An 18,696-nucleotide genomic window follows, 5' to 3' on the forward strand; every position below is an offset into this window, starting at 1 on the left:
TTTCACAGTTTTCTGGCTCTCCAAAATCGAGCTTCTTTCTGGGCCAACAACCGGGCTGAGTATGCTAAACTAGTGAGAGAATCGCTGTCAACTACAACACAATGAACATATTTGACCGTGATTTAATTGTAATACACGTTTCAAAATGATGCCGAAGTAACAACATACTGATACCGGTTAGTAAAAACCATGAATTAATGCTTTGACAAGTCTGCAGACAGACGGCAGGCGAAACACCTTTTAAAATGTGTGTTTTCTGAATGGAGATCGGCTAAGCTAACGTTGTATATGCTCCGACCGTCCACACTCACAACAACGGCCTACAGACATAAATAAACCAGCGACTGTATTCACCATGACACAGGCAGTCTGTGGTTTGTACTTGTTTAACTTTTGTCTAGTTTCTGAACAGATATGAGGAGCTGTGAGCTCTGAGTGCTAACAGCTAACAGCTAATGTTGGTTTTGTGTTTCGCATTGAAGATGACGTCACGGCTCCGCCTACACTGTGTTACTATAGTTACTGCCCCAGTTCCTAAACTGTAATGGAAACACAGCATAAAGTGAGCCTGGCCTAACTATACCGTACTAAGCCGAGCGAGGCCCTGCAGTGGAAAAGCGCCATTAGACTCAAGAGTCCTGTGTTCGTGTATGAAACCAAACCCCATCCCCATTTACTCAGTTACCTTCTAAATGTACTTCCACAACTTATTTTACTTGTCAAACATACTTATTTCAATCATAATCAGTATCCTGGGTTTTTAAGCATAACCAAGAGGGTTTTCCGAACTGTTGTCAAAAGTTGCAAACTATTTATCCTCCTTTTCATGATATCACATTGCATCAAAGTGCTGCCTAAACACCAAGGCACCTTTAACAGTATATTTATTTTATAATACGTCACTTTAGGACATTTGGTTCTGTACGTTTGAATACTAAAAACATGTAAATGAACTCATCTGAATATCCTTAATCTTTTAAATGCTCGTCCCCATCTCATCCGACAGTTGAAACAAAGACAGCTACTGTATTTCGAGCAAACGGAGATGAATTCCTAGATTTGTAGAGGCAGTAAAGTGAGTTATTTTCTTCCTGAGGGACCTCTGCCAGCTGCAGGTCACATTTCTGCTTCATTACTGTTTGCTCGTGGCCTCGTGACCCTCCCTCCTTCATTTGCACCTCCGTGAGGAACCGCTCCATCACTGCCGAGGAACCAAACTCTGAAAACACATCACACATCTGACGTCAGGAGGGCCAAACCCCCCCCCCCTCACTGTGAGCAGAGCCAGGAAATGTCCTCTTATTCAAAAGTGTAATTTGACATAGTCATAGTTCTGTTATATAACATTATGATTGTTTTTTGTTAGTTTTTTGTAAGTTTCAGCTCCTTATACAATAACATTCACCTTTCTACCAAGTGGTATGAAGATAAGGGTAATAATAGCGTTAGTAAAGTTAATTTGAGTTGTACACACTCTTCATGATGTATAGAATTATTTACGACATCTCAGGTTGTGTAGATAAATACTTTGAGATGAGTGTGTGTTCGTACACAACACAAAATGTCCTCTTTTGCTATCGTTCACACCTGACTTTATTATTTTCCTCCCCCAGGTGTGATACGTTTTGGGTCTGTTTCAGTCCCTCGGTCTTTCCTCACATGCAGATCTGAATGTGTCGGCCGTGCGTCACACCATAACGCAGATTCTAACAAACGGGTGCCAGAGATAGAGAGAGACCCCGATGGATGTCTTAAAGATTCTCCGTCACCTCGTCGTTTCAATAACATGTCAGAGAAAACCACATTCACTTAGCGAGGCCGTGAGGACGCCGTTATTTAAAGAAAACTCATAATGCTCGGGGGCCAAAAGGTGGATTATTGTTTGATCTACGAGAGTCACACCTCCACTACAAACCTGAGGCGGCAAAATGAGAAAATATATTCTTGATTAAAACCATTGTGGCCCCTCTTTGACCCTAAAAAAACCCCTATTATGCTTGTTAGGGATTTCCCTCTCCTGCAAATTCTAAAATCCCAAAGTTCAGTAACATAGTGGAATCACGATGTTACACTCACGCTCCTATTGGCTAGCGCTACAACACATTGTACGTGATAGGCTAAGGGGTGGGACATCTCTAAGCGGTTGACCAATCACAACAGAGCCGGCCAGCTAACCAATCAGAGCAGACTGGGCTCTGGTTTCAGACAGAGGGTGAAAAGAGGCTGAACATTAGCAGGAGAGGACTCTTTAAAGTAGAGACACTACATACTGATATCCACCTGAACATCAGCATGAGAGGACTCTTTAAAGTAGAGACACTACATACTGATATACACCTGAACATCAGCAGGAGAGGACTCTTTAAAGTAGAGACACTACATACTGATATACACCTGAACATCAGCAGGAAAGGACTCTTTAAAGTAGAGACACTACATACTGATATACACCTGGACATCAACAGGAGAGGACTCTTTAAAGTAGAGACACTACATACTGATATACAACTGAACATCAGCTGGAGAGGACTCTTTAAAGTAGAGACACTACATACTGATATACACCTGAACATCAGCAGGAGAGGACTCTTTAAAGTAGAGACACTACATACTGATATACACCTGAACATCAGCAGGACAGGACTCTTTAAAGTAGAGACACTACATACTGATATACACCTGCACATCAGCAGGAGAGGACTCTTTAAAGTAGAGATACTACATACTGATATACACCTGAACATCAGCAGGAGAGGACTCTTTAAAGTAGAGACACTACATACTGATATACACCTGCACATCAGCAGGAGAGGACTCTTTAAAGTAGAGATACTACATACTGATATATACCTGAACATCAGCAGGAGAGGACTCTTTAAAGTAGAGACACTACATACTGATATACACCTGAACATCAGCAGGAGAGGACTCTTTAAAGTAGAGACACTACATACTGATATACACCTGAACATCAGCAGGAGAGGACTCTTTAAAGTAGAGACACTACATACTGATATACACCTGAACATCAGCAGGAGAGGACTCTTTAAAGTAGAGATACTACGTACTGATATACACCTGAACATCAGCAGGAGAGGACTCTTTAAAGTAGAGACACTACATACTGATATACACCTGAACATCAGCAGGAGAGGACTTTTTAAAGTAGAGACACTACATACTGATATACACCTGAACATCAGCAGGAGAGGACTCTTTAAAGTAGAGATACTACGTACTGATATACACCTGAACATCAGCAGGAGAGGACTCTTTAAAGTAGAGACACTACATACTGATATACACCTGAACATCAGCAGGAGAGGACTCTTTAAAGTAGAGACACTACATACTGATATACACCTGAACATCAGCAGGAGAGGACTCTTTAAAGTAGAGACTCTACATACTGATATACACCTGCACATCAGCAGGAGAGGACTCTTTAAAGTAGAGATACTACATACTGATATACACCTGAACATCAGCAGGAGAGGACTCTTTAAAGTAGAGACACTACATACTGATATACACCTGAACATCAGCAGGAGAGGACTCTTTAAAGTAGAGACACTACATACTGATATACACCTGAACATCAGCATGAGAGGACTCTTTAAAAATAATGGGACTTCTAGTTAATCTTCATGGTATTTGATGCTTTATATATATATTTTTAAAGTAAATAAAACAACAAAAATGATATTTAAATCACTCTTATTTCCCCCTTTAGCAATATATCGTATTAAAACGTAAGAAAATTGTATTAATTATAACTCAAAGTACAAAAAATACACTCCTGGAGACATTTCTCGTGTGCAAAAAACAGACAAAATCAACTTTTCTTTTGAGAAAACAAACACTTTAATTTATTATTAAATGACATAAATAAAACTCACAGTGAGTCCAAATACAAATAGATAGTTATGTACACTTGTTTGTTCAGGGGAGGGGGAGGGGGAGGGGGAGGAGGAAGAGGGGGGTGAAGAAGGCACTTTCGGTCTTTCTTTTGAACAGTTATTACAATCAGTAAAGGCACATTCATTTGGAAAACACTGGACGTTAATTTATTCTATTTACACACATATACACATTTATGTTAGCAGAACCAAGTGTTTTTTTTTATCGCATCTTATATATTTAAGAATGAAAACAGGAGGGCTTTTTATTGTATTATATTTTCCAAAATGGAAGGAGAAATAGATTTGCAGACTGACTTTTTTGACAAAGAATACGTTCATTTTCAGACACAAATGTGGATATTTCTATCTCATATTGAAGAGAATATCTTTGCTTTTGGCACTGTCCAAAGAAGATATTTAAAGATAGCCTTGGACATTGAGAAACTTGCATGGACATGTTTCACTATCTTCTCGACCAAACATTCGATATGTAATGAAATTGGTGGCTAGTCGCAGCCAATATGAAGATTGTCTTTGCACGTTGTTCAGTTACGACTCCCCGCTGAACTTCACACTGGAAGGACTATTTAAACTTCTTCACAAGCAACACAAGCAAGAACAGACTCTTGCAGGTCTCAGTCCTCTTCTCCAGGATGTGTGTCTCTAGTCTCCATTCTTCTTCAGATTTGTTCCAGCTCAGTAGCTTTTGTAAAAGGCAGTGAGCCGGGCGATGGAGCTTTTTTTATGCAAAAATGTCAGAAACCGCTCTTTTTAGACGCAAATTTTGATATTTTCTCTTATTTTCGTCTGTTTTATCTTTTATGAAAGAGAATATCTTTGGTTTTGGCACTGAAAAAACAATATATTTAAACATAGCCTTGGACATTTTCACAATTTTCTCGTATTTCAGTGACCAAACGTTTGATATGTTATGAAATTGGTGGCTAGTTGCAGCCAATATGAAGATGATTGTCTTTGCACTTTGTTCGGTACGACGCCCCGCTTAACTTTACACTGGAAGGACTATTTAAACTCTTGCAGGTGTTGTGACATGTCCTCTGTTTCCATCTCAGTAGCTTTGTGCCACCGGTGCCCAGGATGCAGTTAATCGGGCGATGGAGCTCTCAAACTGCGCATCTCCGACGCTCACCTCGCTCAGACTGGGGTCGTACATGGAGGAAGGCGAGGAAACGGGCAGCGAGGAAGAGTAGGAGGAGCCCCTCAGGAACTGGGAGGTCAGACCCCCGGGGATGGAGGAAGAGGAGCCTGGAGAGGTGAGGGCGGAGCCGGAAACTGACCACAAGCTGGGGTACTGACTGTGGAACCAGAGGGAGAAGAAGGGGGTTATTATTAAGTTAGGGTTCAAAGACGGCGACGTCACGGATTATTTTGCAATCCCTAACAAATTAAGCGTCTTTGAGTTCATGAAAAGCACTAACTTGTATGCTTTTATTCTATTGTATTCTATGTTTTGATTGTGTATTGTGTTTTTAGCACTTCCTAACACGTAGTTGCGTGGTCATTTAATCTTTTATGATTCCTATGATGTTTTAATGCTTTGTCGAGCACTTTGTGACTATGTCTGGGAAAAGCGCTTTATACATACATTTGACTTACTTACTTACTATTATTAAAATGTACCCAGAAATGTCTTACAATTTCAAATCATCTGATCAAGTAAAACAAACACAAAACATGTCTGTGCCTTCTTTATCCAGTAATGTCTAAAAACCTAAATTCTCACGTTGTTTATTTGTATTCTGAGAAGTATGGTGTGTTCGTTTGTCTTATTCTGTAATGTAAGATCTTTAATTGTTGTATCTCATGTTGCCTTTTGTCCAAGTCAATTGTAAATCTTTGACCTTTGCCGTTTTGTATTGCCCTTTAAAGTACATTGAATTCCCATGGGATATGAAATGTACTAAACAACAAAAATCTGAGGGTTTTTTTATGTGCATGATATTCAACTTGTGTCCAATTTAGAGCAAGACTGCATGGTTGAAGATGGAGATGCGTACCTGGAGTTGGAGGTGGAGTTGGAGCTGTGGGAAAGCGGTCCCATGCCAGAAGAATTTGGGATCTGAAGAGCGGACCAGCTGTCGTGAGACGGAAGAGACCCGGAAGTATTGTCCATGTAGTTATCTGGAGAAAACAGCATCAAATTAATACATATCCTCATATTTATTTTTACTCCTATCATGATATTATAGAATCAGAATTGAGTGTTTTCCCAGGTATGTTTACACACACAAGTAAATTGATTTTGTGCAAACTTAAACACAACATCATTCACATTCTTTTAGTCTTCATCATGTACCTACTTTTATATTGTTTTATTTACTTAAAGGGTTTTATCTTATATTATTTATTTAACAGTTTCAATAGCAACATTACTTTTTACACTCTGGTAATGTCAACACCCAGAGGTGGGAGAAGTAGTAGAGTACAAATACTTTGTTACTGTACTTAAGTACATGTTTCTGGTATCAGTACTTTACTCCACTACTTATTTTTCTGACGACTTTTTACTTTGACTTCTTACATTTTGAACACAAATACCTGTACTTTCTACTTCTTACATGTTGAACACAAATACCTGTACTTTCTACTTCTTACATTTTGAACACAAATACCTGTACTTTCTACTTCTTACATGTTGAACACAAATACCTGTACTTTCTACTTCTCACATTTTGAACACAAATACCTGTACTTTCTACTTCTTACATGTTGAACACAAATACCTGTACTTTCTACTTCTCACATTTTGAACACAAATACCTGTACTTTCTACTTCTTACATGTTGAACACAAATACCTGTACTTTCTACTTCTTACATGTTGAACACAAATACCTGTACTTTCTACTTCTTACATGTTGAACTCAAATACCTGTACTTTCTACTTCTTACATGTTGAACACAAATACCTGTACTTTCTACTTCTTACATGTTGAACACAAATACCTGTACTTTCTACTTCTTACATGTTGAACCCAAATACCTGTACTTTCTACTTCTCACATGTTGAACACAAATACCTGTACTTTCTACTTCTTACATTTTGAACCCAAATACCTGTACTTTCTACATTTTCCAAACAGGCTGGTTCCTTTAGTTTGAATGTGTGTTTGGTGGCGTGATCATTATTATTTAGAGTCATTGCGTGCCTATTGATTTGAACACGATCCGTGTATCCATCATTTCCTGGTCTTCTCTAAAGAAGAGGGACCAATGAAAACGTTGTCATGTTGCCGTTGTTCAGCATGGAAACATTCATTAGCTAACAATGACATTATTGTTCTATTCATATAAAGGGAGGTCAGGTACTCTTTAAAACAGCTGCTAGTTATGGGTACTTTTTACTGAAGTACATTTCAAAGCCCTCTTTACTTTCACTTGAGGAAAGAAGTTTAGTCAGTACTTCTACTTTTACCAGAGTATTTTTAAACACGAGTATCTGTACTTCTACTTGAGGAAAGGATGTGTGTACTTTTGCCATCTCTTACAGGGTGGGGGTCTTACTTGAGGTGGGGGTGCGGTGGGGGTAGTGCGTCGGGTACGGAGCCGCTCTGTGGCTCCTGAGGCTTGAGTAACGTTCACAATACGATCCGGAGGAATGACCCGCGGAGGCGCTGAACTGAGGCGGGCTGCTGCTGGGGCAGAGGGGGCTCTGACCGGGGAGGAACCAGCCTCCAACTGAGGGAACACAGGACACATAACGTCAATTCAATTCAAAGGTTTTATTGTCCTGTTATTATCACAGATAAGCTACAGTGTAGAAATGGCAATGAAATTCTTATCAGAATCAGTTTGACACGTACGAGGAATTTGACTTGATGTCGTGGTGCACACATAAAAGTGAAACAACAATTTAAAAAACACAGATCGCGAACTATTTTAAGAAAACTATAATAACTTACAGTGTTCTTAAAATAGTTCGCTATTTGTGTTTTTTTAATTTATGTATGACCTGAGCTCCTCCAACAATGCAACATATATAATAAATCACAAAAATACAAAATACAAAATAGTGCAAGAAGTCTATATATACATGTAAATAGAATATGATATGTACAAGAACAGAATTTGAAATTAAATAATGTACATTAAGATAAAATTAAATATGGTTAATTATGTATATGAATAAATAGATGGCAAGATACATTTCTTATATCAAAGCATAGTTTTATTTGATGTACTATGATAGCATTTTAGAAGAGTAGGAATGAAAGAAACTCACGCTGAGAGTATCCAGACTGTTGGATGTCTGCAGTGTGATCGGAGATGTCTTTGTGGTCACTCCTGCAATCAAACACAAAACTAATTAGAAACGTTTTCAACATAGAACTTAAGAAAATAAGTGGTTTGCAAGATAATGAAAACAACAGATCAAAAACAATCAAAGATGTCAAATTAAACAATATAAAAAATAGGTTTAAATTAAACTGGCTTTAAGGATGTAAGTTAAAGTGAATTAGGGCGACAAACAGCTCGAACGTATAATAAATAATTGATTTTAAGTATTTTCTCAGGGACCAGAAAAGGTCTTAGGAAACTCTAAGGAATGATTTGACTCTAACCTTTCTTTGGCGTCCAAGAAGGCTTTGGCGAAGGGGTTGTGCTTTATTTTCAGAGCTGTAATCTGTAAGAAGGACATGAGTTAGCATTTTAATTAAAATTCAAGACGAATGAGTGTAAAGAAAGGTTTTGTCTTCTCCTCCATGCATACCTCTTCATTCTGGTAAGCAGTGACTGCGATGAACTGCGTTTCGGGGAAAGACTGACTGCTGATCATCTTCTGGACGCCTCCAACCTTCACGATGTGGATCCTCGGCTCGTATTTGTGCAGAGAATTCAGCATGATCTGTGGGAAGACACCAATAAATGTTATTATTTATCAGTATGACAAAGAGCAGGATGAATACTGTAACCAGGCAATGCAGTACTTTAATCGGATGAAGTGAAGGTGGCAATACAAAATAAAAAGTAAGCGCCTTTTTTCAGTTATCTAAATTATTTTGTGTGTTTTCGAAATGTGAGTACATCTTACATTTCCTTAAATAAGGGGAGGGTTTTGGAAATATGTATTATTATAAAGGGGAATTTAAAAGCATTTTCATATCAAATAACATCATGACATTAATATATTCTTCCCTTGTAAGATGAGATAAGATCAGAAGTACTTTATTGATCACAATTTGGGAAATGTCTGCGTTGCAGCAGAATAAAAATACATGGCATTGTACAATCCAAATTAAAAGAGTAGAAACAAACATTCCAAAATGTCAACATCTCAATATAATTACATGTTGTGTTTTTTGTATCCAGTAAAGCTGATTTGGCACAGCTGAAATAGTATAAAAAGTGTTTTTCAAATCACTTAAATATTAATATAATGAATCCGTTTCCCACCTGTCCGCCGCCGTTCAGTTTGTTGGAGAGTTTCACTTTGCTGAAGGATACTGGAGCTTTCATCCAGTGCGCTCCGAAGTTTGGAGAGTCCGGATGGATGTACACGCAGCTCGGGCTCTGGGGCTCCGGTTTTCCGCCGGGAACCCACTCCCCGTTCACGTATTTCCACCGGTTGTTGTCCGCGGCCACGAAATCCAGCAGCACCGAGTACATGGCGTTGGGGTCCAGGCCGCTGACACTGGCTCTGAGCACCGGGAACATCCTCCTGGAGAAAAAAACAACAAGGATGCGATTTGTAAGGATGTGTTTGTGGGAGTTTGATTTTTACGCACGTCCTTTTTTATTTAGTTCTGTTTTAACCAAGGCTTCTGAGGCCTCGGGAGCTTTTGACAGATCATTGAAATACACGCAAGCTTGTGTGGTATCAAAATAAACCCCAATTTAACATTTAAGAACTTTTTTACAAACGAACTAATACTCCTCACACTGAAAACTCCGTGCGTAAAACGCGAGCAAAATGTGCACACATCGGAAACCATTGGTGCCGCTTCTTCCAGAATGATCTATTTCTTTTTGACTTACCTTCCAGTTTTAGTGACAATCATCTCGTTGGTCAACTCTTTGAACTTGGTCCATAAGTCTGCATCATCCAGGGTGAGTTTAATATCCCTCTCCGAGGCGTCTCCCTTCTCGCTGCCCTTCTGGAACTCGCTCTCCACGGCGCTGAGGAGGTGCTCCAGGCGCTGGTCAGTGTTGGAAGAAGTAGTCATATTTCCAAGCAAAAAAAAAAAAAATCCCAAGATGTTTAAAGTGTTTGTAGAGGGCTCAGAGACTCTGACAGAGAAAGGCCCGAGAGATACTGCTGCCCAAAACCCGAGGCCTCATGCTTTAAGGGCCCCCAGGGACCTCATGGGGATAACGGGCGTGGCTTGTGCTATGAGGGGCGTGGCCTGTGCGCAGACATCGTCTCTCAAACCCCTCCCACCAGACTGAACCTCCCTTTACTGTATATATTACATATTTTGTGAGTTTTTAAACTTCCCTCTCAAACCAGCGCCATTAAAAAAACGTTATCTTTTACAGTTTCCACAGATAGGTTATATTATATTTACTTTGGTTTTTGGAGAGATTTTAGGGATTTATAGTGGAATTCCTACACATTTGTTTTTTAAAGATAAGATAAGAAGTACTTTATTGATCCCATCCACATGTACAAGTTAAAAGACTAGAAATAAACATTTCAAAATGTCCCAAACCAACTCTTTTTGGAGTGATTTTAGGGATTGGTAGTGCTGCAGTTGTGATGCCCCCTAACACATTCAAAGCTCTGCGTTCAGACAAAAGAAGGGAAGCGAGGCCGCGGAGCCGTGCCTTTGAACTCAGTTGTATATTTGCAAATAGTGCTAATCTTTTGTTGTCTCAAATCCACATGGGAGAGGGCTTGTGTTTACTGAGTGTGGGCCATTAGGAACGACTCTGTGTTCCTGTTGTGCCAAAGTGTGGACGCCTTCAAGTGAGGCCTGGATTTACATAATGGGCCTTTGCAACACTCTGATATTTAATATTTCTGCCAGTTGGAGGCCGAGTGCTCGACAGAGAGGATTTCAATAGAGATGCAGGGAGAATAAAGCACGTGGAAAAGTCTCTCTGTTTGATATCAAGAATCTGCTTCTGTTTCTGGACTGAAGATTGGACAGAAGTCTTTGAACTTCATCAACATTTAAAAATTCATTTCCACCTTGTTTTGGTTTGTCTTTGTGAGGAAAAATGATGGAAACTAAGTGTTGAAGAACTGACTTAGGTTACAAAAAGATCCACAAAAGAGGTTCTTGTTTTACCTTTCGCTTCTTCTCCAACAGATGTCACAAGGAAATGTAGTTGTATCTTATTTTGGACAAAGAGCAAAGGTTTGTTATATTTTGAACAAGAAAGAGATGAGTAAATTAAACAAGAACAACATTAACTTTGCTTTAATAATTATCATGATTTATGTAACACAGACGTTGCAGATTGAGAACTAACCTTCAAGTCAACACTATGAACTTATAAAGTACCATTTAAACAAGCAGGTAGACAGCAATTATTGACAAAGAAATCAAGACTAAAACTTACGACAATGAAACAATATCAAATCAAATAAGCAGCGGGGATAAAACATAATGTGAACCCAGTTATCAAAGCTCAAACACTAAGGCTATAGCCTGGCTCAATAAGTGTACTAGAATAAGACTGAAGTTTAATTGAGTAAGTTGGTTTTATTTTGAAAGTCTATTGGTATCTTCTTGGCGAGGGGACCTTTGGAAAATAAAATGCTCTAATCCAAATGAGACTGAACTGGTTAAATAAAGGTTTGTTAATAACAAATATTTAGTCTTTTCCACCCAGTTTGTTTTCTGAGGCATGTGTGGTTCTTATTTCTTTGGGTGCAGTTCTCTTTTCATGTATTAGCACTTATACACTCTACATATATACGTTTCTGTGATGAGCGTTAGTCTTGTCTTGTTCTTGTTTAATGTTTAGCTCCTCCCTGTCGGTGTGTTTCTCAATGTCGAGGAAGGCTGCTCCAGAGCCACTATTTCAAGGATGCTACGTCATCGAGTGCCGCCGAAGGACTGTTCCAATGTCCAGGATGCTTGGAATTCTACCAAAGCCGGCGTCCTTCGTTGCGGGAAATTTCGAGGCTGCACATGTTTATCCTCCGCGGTCTTAAAATCCCCACAATGCTTTGCGCACGGACCAATTTCCAAAATCTTTGGCGGAAATCGCGCTCCATTTAAGGCGGGGCCTCGCATATGACGCACACCTGTTAGCCTGTTCCACCATTCTTCGTTTTCCGAGGCTAGGAAGGATTCTTGCCTCGCTTCTGAAGGACCTGACTCATCATGTGCACCCAAAACTGGGATTAATAAAGTACATCTAAGCTCATCTGATCTTTTGTATAATTATCAAGTTTTGATATAGTTGTTCATCCCACCCACAGAGGGGATATGTTCATTGGTACAGTAAAGACACAGTACCCATAACAACAAAAAAGCCCTAATATGGTCATGAAAGAGGAAATATGAAGTGATGATGGATAAAGGAAACATTGCTAACTGTTGGCCATCTCGGTTTTTTGTTTTATGAACACCTTATTTATTGGCTTTTCCACACATCACACAGTTACAGGAGGAAATACAGATTGCAAATGCAGGTGCTGTAAAAAAACAACAATAAGGAGACAAAACAATAGTAATACTAAAGACTCTCATTGTCTCGTTGATCCTGAGGAAGTTTTCAGATCTGAGTTTCTTCCCGTCGTGGACTTGGAATTGAGCTCGAGCTCCGGAGCGTGACTCAACTTTACTGCTTCACTTCCTCCGTAAAGTGAAGGGCTCTCTCACACCTTTCTGTGTGTGTGTGTGTGTGTGTGTGTGTGTGTGTGTGTGTGTGTGTGTGTGTGTGTGTGTGTGTGTGTGTGTGTGTGTGTGTGTGCGTGGTGTGTGTGTGTGTGTGGTGTGTGTGTGTGTGTGTGTGTGTGTGTGTGTGTGTGTGCGTGCGTGTGTGTGTGTGTGTGTGTGTGTGTGTTGTGTGTGTGTGTGTGTGTGTGTGTGTGTGTGTGTGTGTGTGTGTGTGTGTGTGTTGTTTGTGTTGTGTGTGTGTGTGTGTGTGTGTGTGTGCAGGGTTTTGTGTGCATTTTGCAAATTCATTATCTCTTCTTCACTATTTCTATTGTATTTGTATTTACTTGCACCATCTCAAAACATTCTCTTGCACTATTCTATCTGTTTTATTTGTTCTATGTCCTATACATATTCATGTTGCTCTGTTGGAGGAGACTTAAGTTTTCCATTGCCATATCTACACTGTAGCTAATGTGCTAATGGCAATAAAGCCTTGAATCTTGAACAATCTTGAACAGAAAGCCATGAGTCAAAACAGGAACGTCCCAAATAAAGACAGTGTAGATTCCAGAGGAAGGAAAGTCCCAAGTTTCAAGTCAGAGAGGAAACTTGTAAAGACAGTTAAGTCCAGAGTCAAGACTTCAAAGAGTCGTATCTCGTCTGTTTAGCTATTGTTGTGAAAGTTTAAATCAAATTGCGATTTTCTTTAGATTTGGAGTCTAAAGTCATAAACTGTGTGACTCGATACCCAACCTTTCGCTGACAGGAAGCTGCGTCATAACTCAGAGTTACTGTAAGATATAATTCACTCATCGTGTCTGTTTAATGGATCAGGGATGAGTCTTCTGTTTCTGCAGCAACAACACACACTCAGGAGGAAACCAGCTGCGTGTGTGTGTGTGTGTGTGTGTGTGTGTGTGTGTGGTGTGTGTGTGTGTGTGTGTGTGTGTGTGTGTGTGTGTGTGTGTGTGTGTGTATGTGTGTGTGTGTGTGTGTGTGTGTGTGTGTGTGTGTGTGTATGTGTGTGTGTGTGTGTGTGTGTGTGTGTGTGGTGTGTGTGTGTGTGTGTGTGTGTGTGTGTGTGTGTGTGTGTGTGTGTGTGTGTGTGTGTATACACCTTGTAACCCACTTGGAAATAAAACAAGATTCTGATTCCAATTTATTAAAATGATCCGTAAACGTAATATATCTTTTGGAATTTAGAACAGTTTAAAATTGACAAAATCACTAACATTTGAAAGGATATTAAAAGTTTTAACTAAATAAAGAAAATAGATTTAATAAAAGTCATTCGGACATTTTATTAATGTAAAATATAAAAAGACTTGATGAAAACCATTAAATGTAAAACAAACGTAATAAAATGTTTTTAGAAAAACACGATAAAGTCACAATAAATCCCAAACATTTCATTAATTATTTTTACATTTTATCCGTAATTGTTTTTAGGATTTATTGGCATTTATCAAATCGTTTTTTTTTTCTTTGGCAGCTTCTGTCCTCCATACTCATGGCGTTATTTTACCAGAAGGAGAGTCAACTTTATGCAATAAGATGCACAGAAATAAGCTGGAAATAACCACATTACATAAACAAATATGACATGAACAGAAGAGACTGTTTAATTTTTAAGCAGATAGAAAACCATTGAAAGGTCTTGAATTTTGGTCCATTATATCACATTACATGACATTACATGACATGACATTACATTACATTACATGTCATTACATTAGACGCTTTTATCCAAAGCGTCTTACATACTCAATACTGTGGGCAATCCCCAGAGGAGCAATTTGGGGTGAAGTGTCTCAGGGACACAACGACATGCTGACTGCAGTGGGGTTTGAACCTATGACCCCCTGGTCCGAACACCAACGCACAACCCACTGCGCCACATGCCTCCGACCGATCTGAGAGGAGTGTTTCTGAGCGACTGTCTGCCTGAAATATGAAGTTATCTTGAAAAGCTAGCGCCGGTTTTCCCACATCTTTCTCCTCCCTGTTCAGTTTTCCTCGGAGCACTGCGGGTTAAACGTCCAAAACCTCTCCGGCATCGGCACACACACACCTAGGTGAGAAATATTGCAGAGGCCTGGTGCTTCACAAAGGGACAGTTATAACCTGCATATTTTCCAGAGGACTTCTCCGGACTAAATAGGTAAACACAAGTAGGCGGATGAGTCAGCCCTGGGAAAGAAACACACACACACACACACACACACACACACACACACACACACACACACGTACAAACACACACGCTGACAAAGTGTGTGTTTTTTCATGAGTTATGACATAAGCTGGTTACTGGACAAAACAACACAACAACACTGGCTGCACGTTTACTGATAAAGATTAAAATATAAGACAGTATTCCAGGTGTAAACAGCCTGAAGTCATAACAGACATCCAATAATGAAAACACAGCTCAGAGATGTATTATAAGTGTATATGTTGTAATAAATGCTATATGTAAAAGCACACATCTTTTACATGATTCTTATTGACAGTTTTTTGGCTTTTTCTCACCTTATTCACCTGTAGCGTGTTCAGTAGCTCTTACACACATCAAAGCTAACACACTCATATTCTGAAGTGTTTATCAGAGGGCTTTGTTCACAGAGCATTCACTACCTCATTATAGTGGAATTTATTTCGAAAAACATGGCGAAAATGTGTTTTTTAATGTATTTTGATGTGTGATACGGATAGATATTAAAAAACCCCTCTTTACAAAATGTTGGCTCTAATATGGTGTCAAAATAAATCAAGATTTTAAACTATATTTAACCAATAGTCAGATTTCTGCTCTGGAAATTAGCAAATTAGCACATATTCAACTGTAGCATCCAAGGAAGACAGTAAAAGCAAAGCAGCAGCCATCATTTCCTTTCACACACAGACACACACACACACACACACACACACACACACACACACACACACACACACACACACACACACACACACACACACACACACACACACACACACACACAGACACACACACACACACACACACACACACACACACACACACACACACACACACACACCCTCCCTGATGTGGATTGGGCCCTGAGCTTCGTCTGTCACGTTTGCGTTTCCACTTCAAGTTCAGGAAATCTAAACTTTCCTCTGCTAATCACCCGTCCCTTTGAAAGGGATAAAAAGAATTAGTGGGGACAGTAATTGCCCCCCCCCCCAATAGTGGTCTTTAACATGTTAATGACAGCAGACTCAGATCTGCAGAGGAGAGGAACTGCTGAGGAAATAAAAAAACTGTTTAACAGTAAATCTGAAGCCATGCAGAGACATCCTTTACTCAAGTACAGATACTCGTGTTTAAAAATACTCTGGTGAAAGTAGAAGTACTGACTAAACTTCTTTACTCAAGTAAAAGTAAAGAGGGCTTTGAAATGTACTTCAGTAAAAAGTACCCATAACTAGCAGCTGTTTTAAAGAGTACCTGACCTCCCTTTATATTAATAGAACAATAATGTCATTGTTAGCTAATGAATGTTTCCATGCTGAACAACGGCAACATGACAACGTTTTCATTGGTCCCTCTTCTTTAGAGAAGACCAGGAAATGATGGATACACGGATCGTGTTCAAATCAATAGGCACGCAATGACTCTAAATAATAATGATCACGCCACCAAACACACATTCAAACTAAAGGAACCAGCCTGTTTGGGAAATGTGAGAAGTAGAAAGTACAGGTATTTGGGTTCAACATGTAAGAAGTAGAAAGTACAGGTATTTGTGTTCAACATGTGAGAAGTAGAAAGTACAGGTATTTGGGTTCAACATGTAAGAAGTAGAAAGTACAGGTATTTGTGTTCAACATGTAAGAAGTAGAAAGTACAGGTATTTGTGTTCAAAATGTAAGAAGTAGAAAGTACAGGTATTTGTGTTCAAAATGTAAGAAGTAGAAAGTACAGGTATTTGTGTTCAAAATGTAAGAAGTAGAAAGTACAGGTATTTGTGTTCAACATGTAAGAAGTAGAAAGTACAGGTATTTGTGTTCAAAATGTAAGAAGTAGAAAGTACAGGTATTTGAGTTCAAAATGTAAGAAGTCAAAGTAAAAAGTCGTCAGAAAAATAAGTATTGGAGTAAAGTACTGATACCAGAAAGATGTACTTAAGTACAGTAACGAAGTATTTGTACTCCACTACTTCCCACCTCTGAAGCCATGCAATCTGAGTTGAATGCATGAAGGTTGACACACGTGTGGATTGTAGAACCAGCTTTAAATATGAAGGTCATTATCAGTATTATGTCATATAGTGTAGGGGTGTCCAAACTACGGCCCGTGCATTTTGAATCGGCTCTCACCAAATAAGTATAACCAAAAGTATAATGAAATATTGCCATATATATTACCATTAACTCTATACTTTATTCCAACATATAACACAGTAAAACATGAACAATTTAAGATGAGATAAGATGTACTTTATTGATCCCAATTTGGGAAATGTTTGCGTTGCAGCAGAATAAAAAAACAAGGCATTGCACAGTAGAGAAATAAACATATGGAAATACCAATTTACAGAATACAAAATATAAACCAGGATATTATGTACAATTTCAAACCTTGTAGTCAGTGAAGTTGTTTTATCAGATGTTATTCCTCACAGTTGAGTTTTTCCCTTTTTCTTCCTCTTCCTCCACTTCCTCCTCCTCTTCCTCCTCGTCCTCCTCTTTCTCTTCTTCTTCTTCTCTTTTTTTCCACAGTGATCAGTGCTGCCTGATGTAAATATGAGCAGCTGAGGTCAGCAGACACCAGCGTGTGAGAAAACATAGTTAAACCCCCGCAGCCCCCAGCTGTGTGCACACACACACACACACACACCCACACACACACACACACACACACACACACACACACACACACACACACACACACCACACACACACAGTGAGATCACCCTTCAGACGTCTCCTCTGAGAGGTTAGACTTCTTCTCTGCAGCTGGAATGACATTTGTAAACATTAGCAGAAATGAATCCTGACTTTAAGCTTTCTGCTCAGGGAGGAATTTAATTTTACTTTATTAAAACAACAACAATAACAACCACTTTGCACACTTTCAAAATGTGGTGGAGCTTTTATGCAATTTGCACAATAGCTACAGCATCGTTTTCCCGATTACAATCTTAAGTCTAAGGCACTACTTTAATAATAATAAACAAATATTTAATTTTTTATTTTATTTAACCTTTATTTAACCAGATAAAAACATTGAGATAAAATCTCATTTTCAATGCTGACCAGAGGCCTGTACTACGAAGCTGGATTTTCGCTTAGCCGGCTGACTTCAGGAAAAACTCGGGCTTTCCGGTCCTACGACGCTGGTTCTCTTTTTAGCGGGCTAGATCTCCATGGTAATTTATGCTGAGCGGCTAACCTCCTCGGGAGGAGGTTAGGTTGCAGGCTAAGAGATCAACTCAGTGAAAGCACCGCCTGCTGACCAATCAGAGCTCCGTGTGCGGAGTTTAAAGCGATCAAGTCATATTACAGGAGAAAGGAAATACAGAAAAACTGCCGTTGCAGGAAAGACGGCCGGCAAAAATCAACTGACTGTGTGAACGTGAAAATGAATAGAATATCCCCTCCCATCTTCAGAGCAATCTGACTATTATAACATTAGCGTTAAGAAAGCTTACTTAAATATCTGCCACAACATAAGTAACCGGATCAGAGTAACATTAAGTACAGTCCGCGGCACTGTGAGTGCAGACGTCGATGTGTCCCATTATCATTCATATCACATCACATCATAATGTATCATATATTTCCTTATCTGAGTCAGCTGAGCCGTATCTGGCCGTGCAACACTCACAGTGTCACATACTGTATGCAGAAGTATTATTTTAAGCAACACATTAAGTTGACGAAACACTCGAGTCAAATGTAATTAAAAGTCAGATCCACTCGTGTCTTAGACGGGGCAGTGATTTCATAAACCTGTTAATGTACGCATTC

General features: G+C 39.3%; 1 protein-coding gene across 1 annotated transcript; it reads right to left on the bottom strand.

Moving 5' to 3' along the window:
• Window positions 1-4,971: 4,971 nt before the first annotated feature.
• Window positions 4,972-10,176, bottom strand: tbxta (T-box transcription factor Ta). The gene is made up of 8 exons (XM_034131161.1): window positions 9,899-10,176; window positions 9,317-9,581; window positions 8,634-8,768; window positions 8,485-8,546; window positions 8,145-8,206; window positions 7,427-7,600; window positions 5,921-6,044; window positions 4,972-5,218 (listed from the first exon to the last, which is right to left on the bottom strand). The coding sequence occupies exons 1-8, from the start codon at window positions 10,084-10,086 to the stop codon at window positions 4,972-4,974; spliced, it is 1,257 nt and encodes a 418-aa protein (XP_033987052.1). The 5' UTR covers window positions 10,087-10,176.
• Between the last annotated feature and the right edge of the window lie 8,520 nt (window positions 10,177-18,696).

This window comes from Trematomus bernacchii, unplaced genomic scaffold (assembly GCF_902827165.1).
Source record: "Trematomus bernacchii unplaced genomic scaffold, fTreBer1.1, whole genome shotgun sequence".
NCBI classification, from domain to species: domain Eukaryota; kingdom Metazoa; phylum Chordata; class Actinopteri; order Perciformes; family Nototheniidae; genus Trematomus; species Trematomus bernacchii.